The sequence below is a fragment of the Chiloscyllium plagiosum genome, chromosome 22, assembly GCF_004010195.1.
Source record: "Chiloscyllium plagiosum isolate BGI_BamShark_2017 chromosome 22, ASM401019v2, whole genome shotgun sequence".
NCBI classification, from domain to species: Eukaryota; Metazoa; Chordata; class Chondrichthyes; order Orectolobiformes; family Hemiscylliidae; genus Chiloscyllium; species Chiloscyllium plagiosum.
This window is the reverse complement of record NC_057731.1, coordinates 1,874,178-1,899,050: the sequence shown is the minus strand read 5'-3', so window position 1 is coordinate 1,899,050 and position 24,873 is coordinate 1,874,178. Positions and strand designations below refer to the sequence as shown.

The 24,873-nt window shown below is 41.9% G+C and overlaps 1 protein-coding gene across 1 annotated transcript in view; it reads left to right on the top strand.

The window, feature by feature from the left end:
• LOC122561374 (broad substrate specificity ATP-binding cassette transporter ABCG2-like) overlaps positions 1–24,873 on the top strand; it is a 123,684-nt gene that overhangs the window by 58,722 nt on the left and 40,089 nt on the right. Inside the window, exons 6-9 of the mRNA XM_043713136.1 lie at positions 5,437–5,588; positions 22,051–22,167; positions 23,538–23,797; positions 23,894–23,976. Coding sequence (XP_043569071.1) covers positions 5,437–5,588; positions 22,051–22,167; positions 23,538–23,797; positions 23,894–23,976 — 612 coding nt within the window. The remainder of the gene's footprint in view (positions 1–5,436; positions 5,589–22,050; positions 22,168–23,537; positions 23,798–23,893; positions 23,977–24,873) is intronic.

Here is a 24,873-nt window from a genome sequence, read left to right as displayed (position 1 = left end):
CCAACAGTGGCCTAACCAATGTCCTGTACAGCTGCAACATGACCTCCCAACTCCTGTACTCAATACTCTGACCAATAAAGGAAAGCATACCAAATGCCTTCTTCACTATCCTATCTACCTGCGACTCCACTGTCAAGGAGCTATGAACCTGCACTCCAAAGTCTCTTTGTTCAGCAACAGTCCCTAGGACCTTACCATTAAGTGTATAAGCAATTAGATTAGATTAGATTAGACTACGTACAGTGTGGAAACAGGCCCTTCGGCCCAACAAGTCCACACCAACCCTCCGAAGAGCAACCCTCCCAGACCCATTACCCTACACCTAACACTACGGGCAATTTAGCATGGCCAATTCACCTAACCTGCACATTTTTGGACTGTGGGAGGAAACCAGAGCACCTGGAGGAAACCCACGCAGACACGGGGAGAATGTGCAAACTCCACACAGTCAGTCGCCTAAGGTGGGAATTGAACCCAGGTCTCAGGCGCTGTGAGGCAGCAGTGCTAACCACTGTGCCACCGTGCCGGGGAAAGATATAAAATGTTAAGATTTGCTTTCCCAAAATGCAGCACCTCGCATTTATCTGAATCAAACTCCATCTGCCACTTCTCAGCCCATTAGCCCAACTGGTCAAGATCCTGTTGTAATCTGAGGTAACCCTGTTTGCTGCCACTAGACCTCCAATTTTGGTGTCATCTGCAAACTTACTAACCATACCTCTTATGCTTACATCCAAATCATTTATGTAAATGACAAAAAGTAGAGGACCCAGCACCGATCCTTGTGGCACTCCACTGGTCACAGGCCTCCAGTCTGAAAAATAACCCTCTACCACCACTCTCTGTCTTCTGCCTCTAAGCCAGTTCTGTATCCAAATGGCTAGTTCTCCCTGTATTCTGTGAGATCTAACCTTGCTAATCAGTCTCCCACTTCCTCAAAAAACTCAGTCAAGTTTGTGAGACATGATTTCCCACGCACAAAACCATGTTGACTATCCCTAATCAGTCCTTGCCTTTCCAAATACATGTACGTCCTGTCCCTCAGGATTCCCTCCAACAACTTGCCCACCACCGACGTCAGACTCACTGGTCTATAGTTCCCTGGCTTGTCCTTACCACCCTTCTTAAACAGTAGCACCACATTTGCCAACCTCCAGTCTTCTGGCACCTCACTTGTGACTATCGATGAGACAAATATCTCAGCAAAAGGCCCAGCAATCACTTCTCTAGCTTCCCACAGAGTTTGTGGGTACACCTGATCAGGTCCTGGGAATTTATCCATTTTTATGCGTTTCAAGACTTCCAGCACTTCCACTTCTGTAATCTGGACATTTTGCAAGATGTCACCACCTATTTCCCTACAGTCTATATCCTCCATATCCTTTTCCACAGTAAATACTGATGCAAAATACTCATTTAGTATCTCTCCCACTTTCTGCGGTTCCACACAAAGACCGCCTTGCTGATCTTTGAGGGGCCCTATTCTCTCCCTAGTTACCCTTTTGTCCTTAATGTATTTGTAAAACCTTTTTGGATTTTCCTTAATTCTATTTGCGAAAGCTATCTCATGTCCTTTTTTTGCCCTCCTGATTTCCCTCTTAAGTATACTCCTACTTCCTTTATACTCTTCTAAGGATTAATTTGATCTATCCTGTCTATACCTTACAAAAGCTTCCTTCTTTTTCTTAACCAAACTCAATTTCTTTAGTCATCCAGCATTTCCTATACCTACCAGCCTTTCCTTTCACCCTGACAGGAATATACTTTCTCTAGATGTAATTATTTTGACTGTTCCATCATTGCTCTGAATAGTCTGTTAAAAATTCACAAGATTCAATAGTCCTGCCTTTTGAATGCTTTGATGTATTCCAGGCATGTTGAATATGCAGTGATACCCAGATAGGATTATCTGATGAGGAAAGGCCAGATAAGCTGGACCGATTTCCACTGAACTTTGAAAGAATGAGAAGTGATCAAGGCCCTTGATGGGTGAGCACTGAAAGAATATTTCAGCATGGTGGCTCAGTGGTTAGCACTGCTGCCTCACAGCGCCAGGGACCCAGGTTCAATTCCCACCTCGGGCAACTGTCCGTGTAGAATTTGCACCTTCTCCTATGTCTGCGTGGGTCTGCTCCGGTTTCTTCCACATTCCAAAGATGTGCAGGTCAGGTGAATTGGCCATGCTAAATTGCCCGTAGTGTTAGGTGCCTTAGGTAGGGGAATGGGTCTGGGTGGGTTGCTCTTCGGAATGTCAGTGTGGACTTGTTGGGCCGAAGGGCCTATTTCCACACTGTAGGGAATCTAATCAAACCTTGTGGGAGAGAATGGAACTGGGGGCACAGCACAAAGGTAACACTTAACACAGCATAAAAGTAACATTTAACACTGAGATAATTGAATTTTTGTCTGTCAGAGAGTCTTTGGTACTCCTCTCCCCACAGAGCAGTGGAGGCAGTCAATAATTTTGAATAATTTTGGGTCCAGAGGTAGCTAAGGATATTGACAAAGGAATCAAAATTTATCTGTGATAAGTATTATGCGGGCATGTCAGCCCACTGTGTTGCTGCTCATAATTAAAATTATTAATATTATCATTTAACTAAGGGGAACTACAGGGCCTGCTTTGTCTAGCACAGTAGAGAAAAACCACTTCCTTGTCCAACTAGAAAGGTCTCTTGTAATTAACAAGATACAGCTAATTGCCAGTTCATTTTGTCCATGTAAAAAACGTTATATGTCATTAGAGCAAACTAAATAAAAATTGTCATCTCAGAGGTGCAAACATTAATGGAAATAACTTAAAAGGTGTGACTGCTGGACAAAAGCACCCATCATTTGTGGAAGTTCCAAGGATGCTGCAAGTCAAGAGGAACATCTAAGTCATGTAAATATGGAATCTAATGAAAGCAATAGAAAGTGAATTGGTTGAGGAGGATTTGGGATGGAAATGGTGCCAGACCACAGCAGGCATTCCCTGCACATCCCATTGGATGCAATGTGTTGGTCACTCAGCTGGTGCAGTACCTTTACCAAATTGATGATTCAATAGATGAGAGGGCAGCTCAAGGTAGGGTTCCAACTGGGTATCATTCAATGTCGTCCAGATAGATTGTGTCGCATCATCCTGGCGTGCTGTGCTCTGCACAATTGGAGCTGAGGATGAGGCGATGTGATAGATGCTGAGGAATTAGGAGAACGGGAGCAGATGTCCAAGAAGAATGATGAGGTAATTGAGCTGGAGGAAACTCTCCTTGATAGAACTCGGCTGCATTAGCACAAGGCAGACAGGACCTAATTAACACTTGGTTCCAGTAGATGCCAGATGGGTGAGAAGACCATCACGGACTGTCAAGGTCAAGATGCGAGCATCTGGTTTGCATTGTGAGTATGAACTGCAGCCTGTTTGTTGGCTGTCATAAAAGTTCATGTTTGTTCTTACCTGAATAGCTTGCTAGTAATTAACAAGATGTTCTCCTACTGGGCAATGACAAGATGTGGGTTTCCAGTGGGTATTGGAGGAAGAGTAGAGGGGAGTCCGAGAAGGTCTTCACATAAAAATGTATCTAAGAACAGGTGAAGTGTGTAACCTCGTGGTTAAACAGTTATGGGGGTGAGAGACTGGGGTTGTATGTACAAGGGAGTGCCAGCCATGCTGCAGTGTGCCATGGGCAGTGTGGCTGCTATGCCATTACACTGCCGGTTAGGGGGCAACACTGGCTTTGCCAACACTGATCCATATGCATAGCATCCTTTTAAAGATGGCGTGGGTGTCAATGATGCTAGTCTTTTGGTGGATGTCTGATAAGTAGTGGGAACATGTGTGGTGAGATTGGAATCGAATCGGATATGAGGGACACCATAAGGGTGGGTTAGGTAGTTAATGAGGCATGCTTGAAAAGATATGTTGAGAAATTCTGTTGGTCTCACAGAGAGAATCCCTCCAAAAAAGTTGATGCAACTCACACTCAGCCAAGGATGCACAAGATTCAGCTCTCTGAAACAATCGTGATCAAGCTTACATGCACTTAGATGTAATGATAATTTAAGACTAAAAGCTTGCATAACAATTTCATACATCATGGCCATTTTGAATTGTTAGATGTTTTGGGTTGCAGCAGCTGAAGGTTTTTTGTTAACCCTAATTGTACTTTTTTGGGGAGTGTTTGGAATTGTTTAATATAATGAGAAGTTCTATTGCAGATGTAATTAAGTTCCTGCCTCACTGCTGGGTGAACAGCAGCCATTGAAAATGGAGAATCTGAAAGTAGCAGGTGTAAAGGCCAGTTAATCACAACCATTTTTCCATGATCATGGGAAGACTTTTAGGGATGTTTTGGATAGCAGCCAGAAAGCTCCATGGCTGGAAGTTAGCACAGGACTCATAGTCAATTCCCCTTTCCGTTTCAAGCACCCTACTCTGTCTCCTACCTTCAAGCCAATTTTGTATCCATATGGCTAGTTCTTCCTGTATTCCATGTGATCTACTTTTGTTATTGTATGTCAAAGGATATAAAGAGACACTTAATGACACTGGTGATAGGAGTTAGACCTTGTCTACTTGTGATGGAAGGTCCATGCTAGTTTAAAGTTTTGTGAAGAGAGCTGGTTGGATTTGTTGTTTGTCTATTTATTGAGCTGGTACATTTGTTGGCAGACATTTCATCCCCTTTCTAGGTGACGTCATCAGTGTTGTGTTGCCTCCTGTGAAGTTCCACTTTGAATTTATGTGGTTCTATTTGGTGAGGCTATTTGGTATGTCCTGCTGAAGTCGTAATGATCATTCAAGAGACCTTGTGGAGTTTCTTGTGAGATTTGAAGCATATTTTCAATATACTTCGTGATTTTTTCATTTTTTTCATTCTAGCCTATCGAGATATGGTCGAACTATTATATTCTCTATCCACCAGCCTCAAATGGATGACCTAATGATCTGAACCAATAGCATGTTCAAATCATTTCAGTGGGAGAGATTAGCACATAAACAGTTCCAAGTATATCTTACCAATTGAAAAACAGTAGGCAGAACAGAATTTCCATTTAAACCCCTGGAAACTGCTTCTCCTGATTATTCAAATGTCAATTCAAATGCCCACATTATTTCTTTGCACACTTTTCCCAGAAATAGTACAAATGACTGTGATGTTTTCGGTAGATTCTGGTAATGGATTAACTTTCTTGTCATTGTCCCCAAGTATTAGAAAGCCCTTACTGTATTTGGCAGTGGATCCGTTATTTGAAATTTGCTTTGTGCTAACTCCCAGGAATTTTTGTCTTCTGTTAAAAATTGGCAATGACTCTGCCCAGATGTGAAAAAGAAAGTTTTTGTGATGTCCTGCTGAAATCGTAATGATCAATCAAGAGACCTTGTGGAGTTTCCTGTAAGTTTTGAAGCATATTTTCAATACATTTTGTGATTTTTTATTTTTTTCATTCTAGCCTATCGAGATATGGTCGAACTATTATATTCTCTATCCACCAGCCTCAATACTTCATATTTAAGCTATTTGATAGCCTGACACTGCTGTTGAATGGAAGAATGGTATATCATGGTCCAGCCAGCACAGCATTACAGTACTTTTCATCTATTGGTGAGAAACACTTTTAATCAGATGTTAATTGTACAGGTTAGGATTAAGTATACAAAGGTTGGGGGCACTCATTGGTAATTACATACACTCAGAGAATGTTGAGGCTTTGGATTATCTGTCCAGAGGAGTGTGAACATTCATTCATTAGAAATGTTCAAAACTGAGATTGATAGATTTGTTCTCATTGGAATTGCAAACAGATATGGGGAACGTGCAGGATAATTGTATTGAGATAGAAGATCAAAAATGATCTCATTGAACAGCACAACATGTTTGAGGAGCTGAATGGACTCCTCCTGCTCCTGTCTCTTTTTTGTATTCTTTTCTGTTTTTTCTGTTACAAAAATGCTATAACACACCTCTGGGTTTTCTTTAACACTACCAAATCATTCGTGTTACATATTAAATTAATAATTATCAAGCATCACCCTTGGGCCTGCTTCTATTTCCTATATTCTTAATTGTTTGATCACTGGATAATATGTTTACAGAGACGTAGAATTATAGAGATGTACAGCACGGAAACAGACCCTTCAGTCCAACTCATCCATGCTGACCAGATATCCTAAATTAATAGAGTCCCATTTTACCCATATCCCTCTAAATACTTCCTCTAAACCCTTACCCATTTATGTGCCTTTTAAATGTTATAATTATACTAGCTTCCACCACTTTGGCAGTTCATTTCATACTTTCCACCTCTATGTGAAAAAATTGCCCCTTAGTCCCTTTTAAATCTTTTCCCGCTCTCTTTAAACCTATGCTCCCTAGTTTTGGACTCTCCTACCCTGAGGAAAAGACCTTGACTATTCACCTATCCACGCCCCTCATAATTTATAAACTTCTACAAGGTCACCCCTCAAGCTCCAACACTCCAGGGAAAACAGCCCCAGCCTTTTCAGCCTCTCCCTATAGCTCTAACTCTGGCAACTTCCTTTTCTGAACCCTTTCAAGTTTAACAACATCTTTCCTATAGCAGGGAGGCCAGAATTGAAGACAGTATTCCAAAGGTGGCCTAACAAATCTCCTGTACAGCTCCAACATGACCTCCCAATTGCGATGCTCAATTCACTGACCAATAAAAGTAAGCATACCAAACATCCACTAACCTGTCTCCTTGCGACTCCATTTTCAAGGAACAATAATCCTGCACCCCAAGGTTTGTTTGTTCAGCAACATTTCCCAGGCCCTTACCATTAAATGTATACGTCCTCCTCTGATTTGCCCTACCAAAATGTTGTTATTTATCTAGATTAAACTCCATCTGCCACTTCGCACCCCATTGGCCCATGTGATCAAGGTCCTATTCTACTCTCAGGCAAAGTCCGTCTTCAAGCTTACTAACCACACATATGTTCACATTCAAATCATTGATATAAATGACAAAAACCAGTGGATCCAGCACTGATTCATGCGGCACACCACTGGTCAGAGGCCTCCAGTCCAAGAAACAATCCTCCACCACCCCACTCTGTCTCCTACCTTAAGCCAATTTTGTATCTGTATGGCTAGTTCTTCCTGTATTCCATATGATCTACTTTTGTTATTGTATGTCAAAGGATATAAAGAGACACTTAATGACACTGGTGATAGGAGTTAGACCTTGTCTACTTGTGATGGAAGGTCCATGCTAGTTTAAAGTTTTGTGAAGAGAGCTGGTTGGATTTGTTGTTTGTCTATTTATTGAGCTGGTACATTTGTTGGCAGACATTTCATCCCCTTTCTAGGTGACGTCATCAGTGTTATGTTGCCTCCTGTGAAGCACTACTGTAAAGTTCCACTTTGAATTTATGTGGTTCTATTTGGTGAGGCTATATTTGTAGTACTGCATGCAGTTCTGGTCACCCTACTATGGAAAGGATATTAAACGAGAAAAAATGCAGAAAAGACTTAGAAGGATGAAATGTGGACTTGAAGGTTTGAGTTTTAAGGAGAGCTTGGATAGTTTGGGACTTTTTTTCCCCGGAGCATAGGAGACTGAGAGGTGACCTTATAGAGGTTGATAAAATCATGAAGGCATAAATAAAGGAGATAGCCAATAACTTCTCCCCAAGGCAGAGCAGTCTAAAACCACAGGGCCTCAGTTTAAGATGAGATAGGAGAGATACAAAAGGATTCTGAGGGCATTTTACAGTGGATGGTGAGTATCTAGAACGGCAGCCAAAGGTAGCAGGAGAAGTGAATACAATTTCTCATTTAAGAAACATTTAGACCAGTACATAGGTGGGTTGGTATGGAAGGATATGGATCAAACGACGGCAAATGTGACTAGTTTAATTGTGAAAATTGTGGAGCATGGGCAAGTTGGGTCGAAGGGCCTGTTTCTGTTCTGTAGACTTCTATGACTCTGTGAATATTGGCACAGGGCTAAATATTGATCACACCATCAAGAAATAGGAAAGGAACCGTCACTTTATTAGGAGTTTTCTACAGACCCCCAAATAGCAACAGAGACATGGAGGAGCAGATTTTAGAAACTTGCAGAAGTAACAGAGTTTTTGTTATGGGTGACCTTAACTTTCCTAATATTGATTGGAACCTCCTTAGTTCAAATAGTTTGAATGGAGCAGGTGTGTCCAGGAAGGATTCCTGACTCCGTATATAGATAGGCCGACTCGAGGGGAGGCCTTGTTGGATTTGGTGCTTGCCAACGAACCATGCCAGATGTCAGATCTCTTGGTGGGAGAGCATGTTGGTGATAGTGATAAAACCTCCCTGACCTTTTATTATAGTCATGGAGAGGGATAGGAGCAGATGGTATGGGAAAGTATTTAATTGGGGGAGAGGTAATTATAATGCTATTAGGCAGGAACTGGGGCACCTAAATTGAGAACAGATGTTCTCAGAGAAAAGCACGACAGAACTGTGCATTTAGGTTGTTTGCGGAGCGGTTGCTGATAGTGCTGGACAGGTTTGTCCCATTGAGGCAAGGAATGGATGGTAGGTAACAGGGGATGTGAAGCATCTCGTCAAGAGGAAGAAGGAAGCTTATTTAAGGTTGAGGAGGCAAAGATCAGACAGGGCTTAGAGGATTACAAGATTGTCAGGAAGGAACTGTAGAATACATTTAGGAGAGCTAGAAGGCGGCATGAGAATGCTTCAACCGGTAGGATTAAGGAAATCCTGAAGGCATTCTATATTTAACATGAGGAACATGAGGATGGCCAGAGTGAGGATAGGGTTGATCAGGCATATTGGACAGAACTTGTGTCTGGAGTTGGAGGAGGTAGGAGAGGTCATAGAGTCATAGAGATGTATAGCATGGAAACAGACTCTTCGGTCCAATCCGTCCATGCCGACCAGATATCCCAACCCAATCTAGTCCCACTTGCCAGCACATGGCCCATATCCCTCCAAACCCTTCCGATTCATATACCCATCCAAATGCCTCTTAAATGTTGCAATTGTACCAGCCTCCACCACTTCCTCTGGCAGCTCATTCCATACCCGTACCACCCTCTGTGTGAAAAACTTGCCCCGTAGGTCTCTTTTATGTCTTTCCCCTCTCACCCTAAATCTATGCCCCCTAGTTCTGGACTCCCCAACCCCAGGGAAAAGACTTTGCCTATTTACCCTATCCATGCCCTTCAAATGATGAAGTCTCGAGGATTATGCTCAGATTTAGTACGTTTAGACCAGATATAGCTCATGTTTTATTCCTCCTAATTTCTACTGTTCCAATAACTTTATAATAATTACACATCTGCAAATATGCAGAAATAAGGAATAATGAACAATATAAAGTGTCAGAGTCATTTTTAACTATCTTCTTGTTTGGAATAAATGTTTTAAGTTTATTACAAAAAATCTCAAAGTTTCAGCAACAGTTTATTCATTATCCCGGTCAAAAGGCCGGTGGTGAGGTTGTGTACTTTGCAAAGTTTGTGGCTTTCCTGCTCTCACAATGTTACTGATTGCATATGTGTTCAATACACAAGTCCTTGTCAGTATCACCTATTCCCCATTCCTGGAAGAGATTGAAGTCTATCTCATGTGCATCTGACAAAGCAATAAAACTCTCCACCACCACCCTCTGTCTTCTACCTTTGAGCCAGTTCTGTATCCAAATGGCTAGTTTTCCCTGTATTCCATGAGATCTAATCTTGCTAATCAGTCTCCCATGGGTACCTTGTCGAACGCCTTACTAAAGTCCATATAGATAACATCTACTGCTCTGCCCTCATCAATCATCTTTGTTACTTCTTCAAAAAACTCAGTCAAGTTTGTGAGATATGATTTCCCACGCACAAAACCATGTTGACTATCCCTAATCAGTCCTTGCCTTTCCAAATACATGTACATCCTGTCCCTCAGGATTCCCTCCAACAACTTGCCCACCACTGACGTCAGGCTCACTGGTTCCCTGGTTTGTCCTTACCGCCCTTCTTAAACAGTGGCACCATGTTTGCCAACCTCCAGTTTTCTGTCACCTCACTTGTGACTATCGATGATACAAATATCTCAGCAAGAGGCCCAGCAATCACTTCTCGAGCTTCCCACAGAGCTCGCGGGTACACCTGATCAGGTCCTGGGGATTTATCCACTTTTACCCGTTTCAAGACATCCAGCACTTCCTCCTCTGTAATCTGGACATTTTGTAAGATATCACTATCTATTTCCCTACAGTCTATATCTTCCATTTTTTTTCCACAGTAAACACTGATCCAAAATACTCCCCCATTTAGTATCTCCCCCATTTTCTGCGGCTCCACACAAAGGCCGCCTTGCTGATCTTTGAGGGCCTCTATTCTCTCCCTCGTTACCCTTTGTCCTTAATGTATTTGTGAAATCCCTTTGGATTCTTCTTAATTCTATTTGCCAAAGCTATCTTTTGTCCCCTTATTGCCCTCCTGATTTCCCTCTTAAGTATACTCCTACTTCCTTTATACTCTTCTAAGGATTCACTCGATCTATCCTGTCTATCCTTTACATATGTTTTTTTCTTAATGAGTACTTTACGTCAATATTCACTAGTGGGAGACACCTTGACGTTTCTAAGAACAACGTGAAACAGACAGATGTGCTCGAACAGGTTGATGTTAAGAAGGAGGATATGCTCAAACTTTTGAAAATCATGAGGATAGATAAATCCCCTGGGCCAGACGGGATATACCTGACGTTACTATAGGAAGTGAGGGAAGAGATTGCTGCGCCTTTGGTGATGATCTTTGCATCCTCACTGTCCACTGGAGTAGTGCCAAATTATTGGAGGACAGCAAATGTTATTTCCTTGTTCAAGAAAGGGAATAGGGATAATCCTGGGAATTACAGACCAGTTAATCGCACATCTACGACGAGTAAAGTATTGGAGAGAATTCTGAGAGACAGGATTTATGATTACTTGAAAAGCCACAGTTTGATTAGAGATAGTTCGCATGGATTTGTGAGTGACAGATCGTGCCTCACATACCTTACTGAACTTTTTTGAGGAGGTGACAAAACACATTGATGAAGGTATAGCAGGGGATGTGGTGTACGTTGATTTTAGCAAGGTCTTTGATAAGGCTCCCCATGGTAGGCTCATGCAGAACATAAGGAGGCTTGGGATACAGGGTAATCTGGCTGTCTGGATACAGAATTGGCTGGCCCATAGAAGATGGAGAATGTTGGTAGATGTGTTGGTATTCAGCCTGGAGTTTGGTGATCCGTGGTGTTTTTGCAGGGATTGGTTCTGGAACCTCTGCTCTTTGTGATTTTTATAAATGACTTGGACAAACAAGTGGAAGGGTGGGTTAGTAAGTTTGCTGATGACACTAAGGTTGGTGGAGTTGTGGATTGTGTGGAGGGCTGTTGTAGGTTGCAACTGGACATTGACAGGATGCAGAACTGGGTTGAAAAATTGGCAGATGGAATTCAACCTGGAAAAGTGTGAAGTGATTCACTTTGGAAGGTTGAATTTGAATGCAGAATACAGGGTTGAAGGCAGGATTCTTGGCAGTGCGGAGGAACAGAGGAATCTTGGGCTCCATGTGCATAGATTCGTCAAAGTTTCCACCCAAGTTGATAGGGTTGTCAAGAAGGCAGAAAGTGTGTTTGCTTTCAATAGCAAGGAGGATTGAGTGTAAGAGCCAAGAGGTTATGCTACAGCTCTGTAGAGCCCTGGTTGGACTACATTTGGAAGATTGTGTTCAGTTTAGGTCACGTCATTATAGGAAGGATGTGGAAGCTTTGAAGAGGTTGCAGCAGAGATTTACCAGGACGCTTCCTTGACTGGAGGGTATGTATATGAAGAAAGGTTTAGGGAGCTAGGGCTTTTTTCATTGGAGTGAAGAAGGATGAGTGGTGTCTTTAGAGGTGTACAAGATGATGAGAGGCATAGATAAAGTGGATGGCCAAAGACTTTTTCCCAGTGCGGAAATGGTTATCATGATGGGGAGTAATTTTAAGGTAATTGGAGGAAAGTTTAGGCGAGATGTCAAAGGTAGGTTCTTTACACAGAGTGGTGAGAACAAAGAACAAAGAAAATTTACAGCCCAGGAACAGGCCCTTCGGCCCGCCAAGCCTGAGCCGATCCAAATGTACTGTCTAAACCTGTTGGTCAATTACTAAGCATCTGTATCCCTTAGGAGAGCTAAGAGAGGGCATGAAAAATCTTTGGCGGATAGGATCAAGGTTAACCCCAAGGCATTTTTATGCGTATGTGAGAAACATGAGAATGACGAGAACGAGGGTAGGTCCGATCAAGGACAGTAGTGGGAGACTATGTATTGAGTCGGAAGAGATAGGAGAGGTCTTGAATGAGTACTTTTCTTCAGTATTTACAAACGAGAGGGACCGTATTGTTGAAGAGGAGAGTGTGAATCGGACTGGTAAACTAGAGGAGCAATATTAGTTTAAGAGATCATTTTATGACTGTGGAGTAAAGATCACAAAAAGAGATGCAAGAGTGCTGAGTCTAAGTCTATATACTATATAGCACATAAATACATTCTTCCCATTCAAAGACCTTAAACTCCAGCAGCCTCACTTTAATAAGATAATTGACCCAATCTCATCTAAGATTCCCACCACGACAATTGAGAGATTGAGTTTCCAATTCCTATTTGTACTATGGCTCAATAGGAATGGATTCCAACAATCTATGAATTTCCATGGATTGACAGAAAATCATTTTATTCAACCCTTTCCACTCCTTCTTACTTACCTTTGATCACAAATAGCTCAATCTGTTTCAGGATCTTCTTAATGGGCTCTGTTTGAGTCCAGGTAAACAATCCACCAAGTTCAAAGCTAGGATTTCTGATTAACAGATTGAGGGTACCGTAGTGCTCATGCATTCTCTGAGAAATGTCTGGTGTATCACTGTAATCTTCATTCCATTTTACAGCCCACTGCAGTGGATGTAGTGTACATGGATTTTAGTAAGGCATTTGATAAGGTTCTCCATGGTAGGCTTATGCGGAGGTCAGGAGGCATGGGATAGAGGGAGATTTGGCCAATTGGATAGAAAACTGGCTAACCGGTCGAAGGCAGAGAGTGGTGGTAGATGGTAAATACTCAGCCTGGAGCCCAGTTACATGTGGAGTTCCGCAGGGATCAGTTCTGGGTCCTCTGCTGTTTGTAATTTTTATTAATGACTTAGATGAGGGAGTCGAAGGGTGGGTCAGTAAATTTGCAGATGATATGAAGATAGGTGGAGTTGTGGACAGTGAGGAGGGTTGTTGTCGGCTGCAGAGGGACTTAGATATGATGCAGAGCTGGGCTGAGGAGTGGCAGATGGAGTTCAACCCTGCCAAGTGTGAGGTTGTCCATTTTGGAAGAACAAATAAGAATGCGGAATACAGGGTTAATGGTAGGGTTCTTAGTCAGGTGGAGGAACAGAGGGATCTTGGGGTCTATGTACATAGATCTTTGGAGGTTGCCACTCAGGTGGATAGAGTTTGTAAGAAGGCCTATGGAGTATTATCGTTCATTAGCAGAGGGATTGAATTCAAGAGTCGTGGAGTGATGTTGCAGCTGTACAGGACTTTGGTTAGGTCACATTTGGAGTACTGTGTGCAGTTCTGGTCGCCTCACTTTAGGAAAGATGTGGGAGCTTTGGAGAGGGTGCAGAGAAGATTTACCAGGATGTTGCCTGGAATGGAGAATAGGTCGTACGAGGATAGGTTGAGAGTGCTAGGCCTTTTCTCGTTGGAACGGCGAAGGATGAGGGGTGACTTGATAGAGATTTATAAGATGATAAGAGGAATAGATAGAGTAGACAGTCAGATCCCCGGGTACAAGGGGACATCAATTTAAGGTGAAGGGTGGAAGGTATAGGGGAGATGTCAAGGGTGAGTTCTTTACCCAGAGAGTGGTGGAGGCATGGAATGCGCTGCCTGTGGGAGTGGCAGAGTCAGAATCATTGGTGACCTTTGAGCAGCAATTGGATAGGTACATGGATGGGTGCTTAAGCTAGGACAAATGTTCGGCACAACATCGTGGGCCGAAGGGCCTGTTCTGTGCTGTATTGTTCTATGTTCTATGTTCAACTCCCCACCTACTCATGCATTTATCCAGATGCATCTTAAATGAATCTACCGTGCCTGCCTCAACCATCTCTGCTGGCAAAGTGTTCCAAACGCTCACCACCCTCTGTATGATGGACTTGCCGCATGTATCCCCCTTAAACTTTCTACCTCTCACCTTGAAAGCGTGGCCTCTCATTATTGAATCCATCACCCTGGGAAAAAGCTTGTCTCTATCCACCCTGTCATAGTCTTCATGATTTTATAAACCTCAATCAGGTCCCCCCCTCAATCTCCTTTTCTCTAATGAAAATAAACCTAACCTACTCAACCTTTCTTCATAGCTAGCACCTTCCATACCAGGCAACATCCTCGTAAACCTTCTCTGCACCCTCTCCAAAGCGTCCACATCCTTTTGGTAATGTGGCGACCAGAACTGTACACAGTATTCTAAATGCGGCCGAACCAATGTATTATACAATGTTAACATGACTTGCCAGCTCTTATACTCAATGCCCTGTCCAATGAAGGCAAGTATACTATATGCCTTCTTGGCTTCTCTATTCACCTGTGCAGCAACCTTCAGGGTACAATGGACCTGCACTCCCAGATCTCTCTGCCCATCAACTTTTCCCAAGGCTCTTCCGTTCATTGTATAATTTGCTCTAGAATTAGTCTTGACTAAATGCATCACCTCACATTTGTGTGGATTGAAATCCATCTGACACTTTTCCGCCCAACTCTCCGGTCTATCTATATCCTCCTATATTCTCTGACAGTCCCTTATGCTTTCTGCTACTCCACCAATCTTCGTGTCATCTGCAAACTTGCTGATCATACCAACAGTGCCCTCTTCCAGATCATTTATGTATATTACAAACAACAGTGACCCCAACACTGACCCCTGTGGAACACCACTGGTCACCTTTCTCCATTTTGAGAAACTTCCTTCAACTACTACTCTCTGTCTCCTGTTGCTCAACCAGTTCTTTATCCACCTCGCTAGAACACCCTGCACACCATATGACTTCACTTTTCCATTAGTCTACCATGGGGAATCTTGTCAACTGCTTTACTAAAGTCCATGTATATGATATCAACAGCCCTTCCTTCATCTATCAACTTGGTCACTTCCTTGAAGAACTCTATTAACTTGGTAAGGCACGATCTCCCCCACACAAAACCATGTTGCCTATCACTGATAAACCCATTTTTTTCTATATATAAATAGATCCTATCCCTCAGTACCTTCTCCAGCAACTTTCCCACCACCGACATCAGGCTCACTGGTCTATAGTTACCCGGAATATCCCTACTACCCTTCTTGTACAGGGGGACAACATGAGCAACCCTCCAGTCCTCCGGCACCTCACCTGTATTTAAGGATGCCACAGAGATATCTGTTATGGCCCCAGCTATTTCCTGTCTCGCCTCCCTCAGCAACCTGGGATAGATCCCATCCGGTCCTGGGGATTTGTCCACCTTAATGACCTCTACCCAACACATCTTCCCTACTTATGTCAAGGTGATCCAGACTAATCAAACTTCTATCTCTAATCTCAACATTCATCATGTTCCTCTCCTCAGTGAGCACTAATGCAAAGTAATAATTCAGAATCTCACCCATTCACTCAGGTTCGACACACAGCCTTCCTTCATTATCCTTTAGTGGACCAATCCTTTCTCTAGTTACCCGCTTACTTCTTATATAAGAATAAAATGCTTTGGGGTTCTCCTTAATTCTGCTCGCTAAAGCTATTTCATGACCCCTTTTAGCCTGCTTGATTCCTCATTTAAGACTTGTCCTACTCTTCCGATATTCTTCCAGGGCCCGTTATGTTCTTAGCTGCCTAGACCTTATGCATGCTTCCCTTTTCCTCTTGGTCTGGAATGCACTGGTAATAGAGTCAGATACATGAGGGACATTTAAGCGACTCTTGAATAGGTGCATGGAAGATATGTAGGGTATGTAGGTTAGTCTGGTCTTAGAGTAGGATAAAAGGTTAATACAACATCAAGGGCCGAGGGTCTGTACTGAGCTGTACTGTTCTATGTTCTAAAAGCACACTTCTGTTTTCTCTAAATTCCAATAAGCAATCATTTATATCTACCTAAACAGATGAACAGGCTGTTGGCTCCACTTTTCTTCTGAAAGCTAGATTTCTGTCAATGGAAGAGTCCCATAAACTTGCTTGGAAGTTCTAACTGCAGAGATAATAGGGCCCCTTAAAGATCAACAAGGTTGTCTATGTGGAGATTGGAGAGATACTAAATGAATATTTTGTGTCAGGTTTTACTGTGGGGAAAGTTATGGAGTCTAGGAAACGCAAGGAAATAAATACTGATTTCTTGAAAATGGTTCATATTATGGAAGAGTCGGTGCTGGAGATCTTAAAAACATAAAAGTGGATAAATCTCCGAGACCTGATTAAGTGATAATCCCAGAACATGGTGGGAACCTAGGGAAGAAATTGCGAGGCCCTTAGCAGTGATATTTGTATAATTGACAGCCAAATGTGTCCTTACTAATGTCTTGTACAACTGCAACAAGACATCCCAACTCCTATGCTCAATGTTCTGACCAATGAAAGTAAGCATGCCGAAAGCCTTCTTCACCGCTCTGACTACCTGTGACTCCACTTTCAAGGAGCTATGAACCTGTAACCTAGATATCTTTGTCTTATAACACACCCCAGGGCCCTACCTGCCCTGGTTTGACACACCAGAATGCAAGACCTTGCATTTATCTAAATTAGAACATAGAACATTATAGACCAGTACTGGCCCTTCGGCCCTCAATGTTGTGCCGATCTTTAGAACCAATCTGAAACCCATCTAACCTATGCTATTCCATTATCATCCATATGCCTATCCAATGACCATTTAAATGCCCTTAAAGTTGGCAATTCTACTACTGTTGCAGGCATTGCATTCCATGTCCCTGCTGCTCTCTGAGTAAAGAAACTACCTCTGACATCAGTCCTATATCCAATCTTATATCCAATCTTATATCCAATTTAAAGCTATGTTCCCTCGTGCTAGCCATCGCCATCTGAGGAAAAAGGCTCTCACTGTCCAATCTATCTAACCCGCTGATTATCTTGTACATCTCAATTAAGTCACCTCTCAACCTCCTTCTCTCTAATGAAAACAGCCTCAACCAAAGTAAGGTTCACAGATCTATAATTTCCAGGGTTGTCTCTACTCCCCTTCTTGAACAAGGGGACAGCATTTGCTATCCTCCAGTCTTCTGGCACTATTCCTGTAGACAATGATGACATAAAGATCAAAGCTGAATGCTCGACAGTCTGGCTTCCCAGAGAATCCTGGGATAAATCCCATCCGGCCTAGTGTGAATACTGATGAAAAATATTCATTTAGCACTTCCCCTATCTCCTCTGATTCCACGCATAACTTCCTACTACAATGCTTGATTGGCCCTAATTTTACTCTCGTCATTCTTTTATTCCTGATATACCTATAGAAGGCCTTAGGGTTTTCCTTGATCCTATCCGCCAGTGACTTCTCATGTCCTGTCCTGGCTCTTCTTAGCTCTCTCTTTAGGTCTTTCCTGTTAACTTGTAACTCAAACGTCCTAACTGAGCAATCACAGCTCATCCTAACATAAGCCTTCTTCTTCCTTTTGACAAGAGATTCAACTTCCTTAGTAAACCACTGCTCCTGCGCTCAACAACTTCCTCCCTGCCTGGCAGGTACATACTTATCAAGGACCCATGGTAGCCTGTCCTTGAATAAGCTCCACATTTCAACTGTGCCCATCCCTTGCAGTTTCCTTCCCTATTCCATGCATCCTAAGTCTTGCCTAATTGCATCTTAATTGCCTTCCCCCCAGCTATAACTTTTGCCCTGTTGTACATACTTATCCATTTCCATTGCTACAGTAAACATAACTGAGTTGTGGTCACTATCACCAAAGTGCTCACCTACCTCCAAACCTGGCCTGGTTCATTACCCAGTACCAAATCCAATGTGGCCTTGCCCCTTGTTGGCCTGTCTACATAAACCCTCCTGCACACATTCGACAAAAACTGACCCATCTAAAGTACTTGAACTATAGTATTCCCAATCAATATTTGGAAAATTAAAGTCCCTCAGTTCCCCATAACAACTACCCTGTCACTCTCACTCCTATCGAAGATCATCTTTGCTATCCTATCATCTACATCTCTGGAACTATTTGGAGGCCTATAGGAAACTCCCAACAGGGTAACCTTTCCTTTCCTGTTTCTAATCTCAGCCCTACTACCTCAGTAGACAAGTCCTCAAATGTCCTTTCTGCAACCGTAGTACTATCCTTGACTAACAGTGGCACACCACCCCCTCTTTTACCATTTTCTCTGTTCTTATTGAAACATCTAAATCCTGGAACCTGCAATAACCATTCCTGTCCCTGCTGTACCCATGTCTCTGAAATGGCTACAACATCAAAATCTCAGGTACCAATCCATGCTACAAGTTCACCCACCTTATTCCGGATGCTCCTGCCACACTTCAAACCAACTTCTTGCTTCTTGAAATCTTAGTTCTGACCTCACTACTCACAATCTCCTGGACACTGGAGCTACAATTTTTGTTTCCATCCCCCTGCTGAATTAGTTTAAACCCACCTGAAGAACATTAGCAAATTTTCCCCCCGGGATATTGGAAGCCCTCAGGTGAAGACCATCCTGTTTGTAGAGGTTCCACCTACCCCAGAAAGAACCCCAATTTACCAGGAGTCCAAAACCTTCCTTCCTGCACCATCCCTGTAGCCATGTGTTCAAATCCTCTCTCTCCCAATTCCTCACCTCGCAACTCGTGGCATGGGCTACAAAACCGAAGACAACAACTCTGTTTGTTCTAGCTCTAAATTAAACTCCATCTTCCATTCGTCAGCCCACTTGCCCAGTTGATCAAGATCTCACTGTATTCCCAGATCGCTCTTTTCACTATTCCACCAATCTTCATGTCATCTGCAAACTTACTAACCATACCTCTTAAATTCTCATCCAAATCATTTTTATAAGTGACAAATAACAGTGGACCCAGCACCAATCCCTGTGGCACACTGCTGGTCACAGGCCTCCAGTCTGAAAAACAAACCTCGACCATTACCTTGTACTTTCAAGCAATTTTGCATCCATTTGGCCAGCTCTCCCTGGATCCCATGAAATTTAACTTATTCAAGAACCTACATATGGTACCTTGTCAAAGACCTTGCTAAAGTCCATATACACAATGCCATTCAATGATTTCCCACACACAAAGCCATACTGACTATCCAAATGAGTTAGTGAGTTTTGAGAAGATTTGTAGCTCAGATTGAGGTTCTGGATGTAGGCTTGCTTGCTGAGTTGGGAGGTTCATTTCCAGATGTTTCATCACCTTACTAGGTAACATCTTCAATGGGCCTCAGGCAAAGCAGTGTACATGATTCCTGCTTTCTATTTATATGTTTGGGTTTTTTTGGGTTGGTGATGTCATTTCCTGTTCCTTTTCTCAGGGGGTGGTAGATGGGGTCTAACTCGATGTGCTTGTTGATAAAGTTCCGGTTGGAATGCCATGTTTTTAGGAATTCTCGTGCATGTCTCTGTTTGGCTTGTCCTAAGATGGATGTGTTGTTCCAGTTGACCGGAATAGGAAGGGTTCAGAGAAGAATTTCAAGAACATTGTTGGGACTGGAGTGTTTGAGTTATAAAGAGAGGCTGGATAGGCTGGGACATTTTTCACTGGAGTGTAGGAGGTTGATGAGTGGCCTTATAGAGGTTTATAAGATCATGAGGAGCATAAATAAGGTGGATAGCAAAGGTCTTTTCCCTAGAGTGGGGGAGTTCAAAACTAGAGAGAGTATTTTTAAGCTGAGTGGAGAAAGATTTAAAAGGGACCTGAGGGACAATGAGTAGTGTCGAATAAACTGCCAGAGGAAGTGGTAGATGCAGTTACAGTTACAATATTTTAAATACGTTTAGATAGCTACATGAACAGAAGAGGTTGAGAGGGATAGGGACCAAATGCAGGCAAGTGGACTAGTTTTGATTGGGGAAACTTGGTTGGCATGGAGGGGTTGAACTGACCGTTCTGTTTCCATGCTGTATGACTCTATGATTCTAAAGCTGTACACAGTATCTAGCTGTGCCCTAACCAACATTTTGAATGGTTCCAGCTTAACCTCCCTGCTCCTAAACTCTATGCCTTGACTAATATGCCATCTGAACCATTTCATCCAACTGTCCTGATACCTTAAGAGACCGATGTACATGCTCAACCAAGATGCCTCTGATCCTTGATGCATCCAATATCTGATGAATGGTAGGATCATGGTGAGCATGTACATTGGTGTCTTGAGGTATTAGGACAGGTGAATGAAATGGCATACGGTATAATTTTGTATCATCTGTGAACCTACTTCCTACAATCAAGTTTAAATCACTTAGAGTCATAGAGATGAATCATCCTTTGGTCCAATTTGTCCATGCCAACCAGATATCCTAAATTAATCTAGTTCTAGTTGCCAGCATTTGGCCTTTTGCCCTCTAAATCTTTTCTATCATACACCCATCCAGATGCCTTTAAAATGTTCTAATTGTACCAGTCTCCACCATATCCTCTGGCAGTTCATTCCATACATGCACCATTCTCTGCATGAAAATGTTGCCCCTTAGATCCCTTTTAAATCTTTTCCCTCTCACCTTAATCCAATGCCCTCTCATTTTGGACTCCCCTACCCTGGGACAAAAACCTTGACTATTCACCCTATCCATGCTCCTCAAAATTTTATAAACTTCAAATGGTCATCTTTTATCCTCCGACATTCTAGGGAAAACAGCCTCAATCTATTTAGCCTCTCCAGCAATTTCAAATCCTCCAATCCTGGCAACATCTTGTAAATCTTTTCTGAACCCTTTTAAGTTTAACAACTTCTTTCCAGACAGACGAGAATTGAATGCAGTATTCCAATGCAGTAAATCCCAAACAGCAAGAGCACCAACACTGATTCCTATTGGAAAAACACTCCTCAACTGTCACCCTCTGCTTCCTGCTACTCAGCCAATTGTGGATCCAATTTGTTAAATTTCCTTGGATCCACAATTGGCTTTGCTATTGGTCTCCCATTCAGCCTTGCTGAAATCCCAGTAGTCTACATCAAAAGCATTGTACCGATCTACCTGCCAAACATCTTTGAAAAATTTAAGTTGGTAAGCCATGACCACGCTTTAGCAAAACCATGCTGAAGTTCTTGATTAATCCCTTCTACTTCAAATGCAAAATAACTTTGTCCTGCAGAATTGCTTCCAATAGTTTCCTCATATTGAAACCCTGTTATCCCATAGACCTTCTGACGAACACTGACAAGGCAGCAGCTGTAGAGAAAGGTTCTGCCAACTTAGCTTTCAAGAACTGAGAAGCTTAATAACAAACCTTCCAGCATGGTTTCAGAGCTTCAGGTTTTCCTGTAAGGAAATTAGACCCCTGATATAACAGCCGTAAATGCATGTCTATGTAACCTGATGAACAGCATTCTCTTCAATGAAATCTGCAATTATTTTGGATACTCCATCCTAGCTACTTGAACTTATCCCAAATCCAAGTCAGGAGTGGGAAAGACTTCCTCCTTCACTGGATTATCAAGAATCCATGAACTGATAACTACACTGTCAGTTTCATACTTGTAGAAGAGCACTATCTGAATGTACGCAATTTGACTGATGCAGTATTAGATCTTTGAGGATGAGTGTATATTTGTCTAAACTCACAAAATGTTTGCTGCTGCTGGTCCATATAAAGTGACTATCAGAGGTTTAGACACACACACCTTTTCAAAACTAAACCACAGTGATTGCAGATAGAGAGGAAGGCAATTAGGGGTTTGAGTTTGTCTCTCCTCCTTTGTCTGTAATAGTCGGAAAGGCCTGTAAAGGGGAATATAAAGTAATTGGTTTCATTAAAATTCCTAGGTACTTGATTTTGCAAGGTATTCCAGTATATAAGCATTGATGTTGTGTCTTTTGTTTTAGGCTATGAATGCGAAACCTTCAACAATCCAGCGGATTTCTTTTTAGATGTTATGAATGGAGACTCTGATAATAAAGAAAATCGTCAGCTGGCAGCAGGTTTAGACAATGAAAGTTCAGGTATTTATGATGATATTTCAGATATTTGAGTTCATTATTCCTCCTAAAACTAATGATTTTTGATTTACAGAGAAATGAAGCATATTGTGGTTAACGTTTTGAACATACAACTGAAGAAAGAAAATGACAAGTTTCATTATGTGTGTCCTAATGCAGGAGTTCAAATTACTGGTCTGTTAGGATGGGACTTTGGCCAAACAGATGATTAGATTATATTAGATTCCCTACAGTGTGGAAACAGGCCCTTCGGCCCAACAAGTCTACACCGACCCCTCCAAAGAGTAACCCATCCCCCTCTGACTAATGCACCTAACACTATGAACAATTTAGCATGGCCAATTCACCTTACTTGCACATCTTTAGATTGTGGGAGGAAACCGGAGCACCGGAGAAAACCCACGCAGACACAAGGAGAATGTGCAAACTCCACACACAGTTGCCTGAGGCTGGAATCAAACCAATTTGATTCTCCACATTGTTTAAATACTATGCACTCTTATACTGAACTCTATTCAAGTTTCCAAAGTACATGTCCTGATGCAGAGCTGCCATGAACACAAACTTGTAAAATGTATTCTTTGGATCTCTTTTGAATAACTAATACCGCAACAACTGGCAGAATAACTGATACCACCAAAAACTTTAGTTTTTCTAAGTAAACTGAAACCCCAAAATTTTCTTTAAGTATTATTTTAGGCAGGTATGGCCAAATGAATGACAAGGAAGAAAAATTAAGGGGCACATGGAGTGGGCAGCAGATAAAAAAGAATTGGTTGTTGGACCAGTTCTTCAAGTTTTATGGGTGGCACAGTGGTTAGCACTGCTGTCTCACAGCATCAGAGACCCCGGTTCAATTCCCGCTTCAGGCGACTGACTGTGTGGAGTTTGCACATTCTCCCTGTGTCTGCGTGGGTTTCCTCCGGGTGCTCTGGTTTCCTCCCACAGTCCAAAAATGTGCAGGTTAGGTGAATCGGCTATGCTAAATTGCCCGTAGTGTTAGGTGTAGGAAAATGGGTCTGGTTGGGTTGCGCTTTGGCGGGTTGTTGTGGACTTGTTGGGCCTGTTTCCACACTGTAAGTAATCTAAACTTAAGGATTCAAGTTTACTTATTACTAGGTCACATTTCCCTTACCATTAAAAGAGGGAACCTGAGGATGCTCTTTAATATTAAAAGTACTATGTAATTGAAAATTTTCATGATTAATTATTATTACCACAACAAAGTACAGAAATTGTCAAATTCTTAAACTAAACAGTCAAACTCCGCAGGTCAGGCAGCACCTTTGCAGAGAAATGTGGTTAATGTTTCAGGTCTATGACCTTTCAAGGTGAAATGCTGGTATTTTTATAGATTTGTTTATTTTTTTCAGTTGCAGGAAAATCAACATCAGACATGAAACAGGAAAAAACTTTTGCAGAGAAGCTGGCTGAATCCTATATGAAATCAAGCCAGTATCAAGAGACAGTGGAAATACTTATGCAGATAGAAGGAAACAGAGGTGATAAAGAAATAAAAGAAATGCAAATGCAGTCAATTACATATACAACAAGCTTCTTACATCAACTTTTCTGGGTTAGTAATCGGATATTTAAGAATTTTGTTCGAAACCCACAATCATCTATTGCCGAGGTGAGAGGAATCTGATTTAAGCATTAGTTTAAATATATGTGAATTTTGTGCATATCTGCTGAAGTGACTTAACATTATTCTACAATCTCAATGCAGGTTTTTCTTAATAGTCTTCTGGGATTCTTTCTTGGTGCAATCTATTTTGGAGTAAAACTTGATTCAAGTGGAATTCAAAACAGGTACATAGATAATTCATTGTGGAAAAGGGTTTGTTAACTTCTTGCAGTTTACCAATTTGTTTGTCTCCTGAAAGTGGTCAGGACATCAAAAAAAATCAAGGGCTATGATCCTGGAATTTCTGAGTTAATGAAAGGGACTAGTAGATGACTGTGCAACTGACATGTGGCCTGCCATTTGCATGGGGCAGTGGGTATCTGCTCAGGTCACATTGGATCTCACAGGTCCCTGGATCTCTGTAATGGATCTCTCAGCATAATTTTGACACTTCCTTCAACTGTGAACTTAGATGAATAACATTTTAAGGAGCAGGACCTTGCAAGATCAAATGGAAAATCTAAGAATTTGCAGGAACTCAATATAACCTTCTACCTATTGCTTTGTAATGAATTCAGCCAGATTTGTATAGTCTGATAGCAGGAATTTAGTAGAATCTACCAATTCATCCAATCACTGTATCTATTGATTGTATATTATAAATAATTAATCTACGTAGATTTCTTCCTGCCTTTGACTATTATATGTTGCTATTGCTATCTTTATAATGGAAATCAGCTTTATAAGCATTTCATATCTTTTTGCGAATGTAAGCTTTCCAGTCGCATCACAGGTATGGTTATTTTAGCAGTTCCCATTATAAAATAATTTATAATGGGTATATAAAAAGATTATTTATGGTGTAACCCTAAATACCAGGACGTTGCCAGGTAAGAAGAAAAGAAGAAGGACTTGAGACTGGTTTCGTTAGAGATAAGGAGGTTGAGAGGTGACTTAATTAAGACATATAAGATGATCAGAAGATTAGATAGGGTTGACAGTGAGAGTGTTTTTCCTCGCATGGTGATGGCTAGCACAAGGGGACATAGCTTTAAATTAAGGGGTGATCGATACAGGATAGA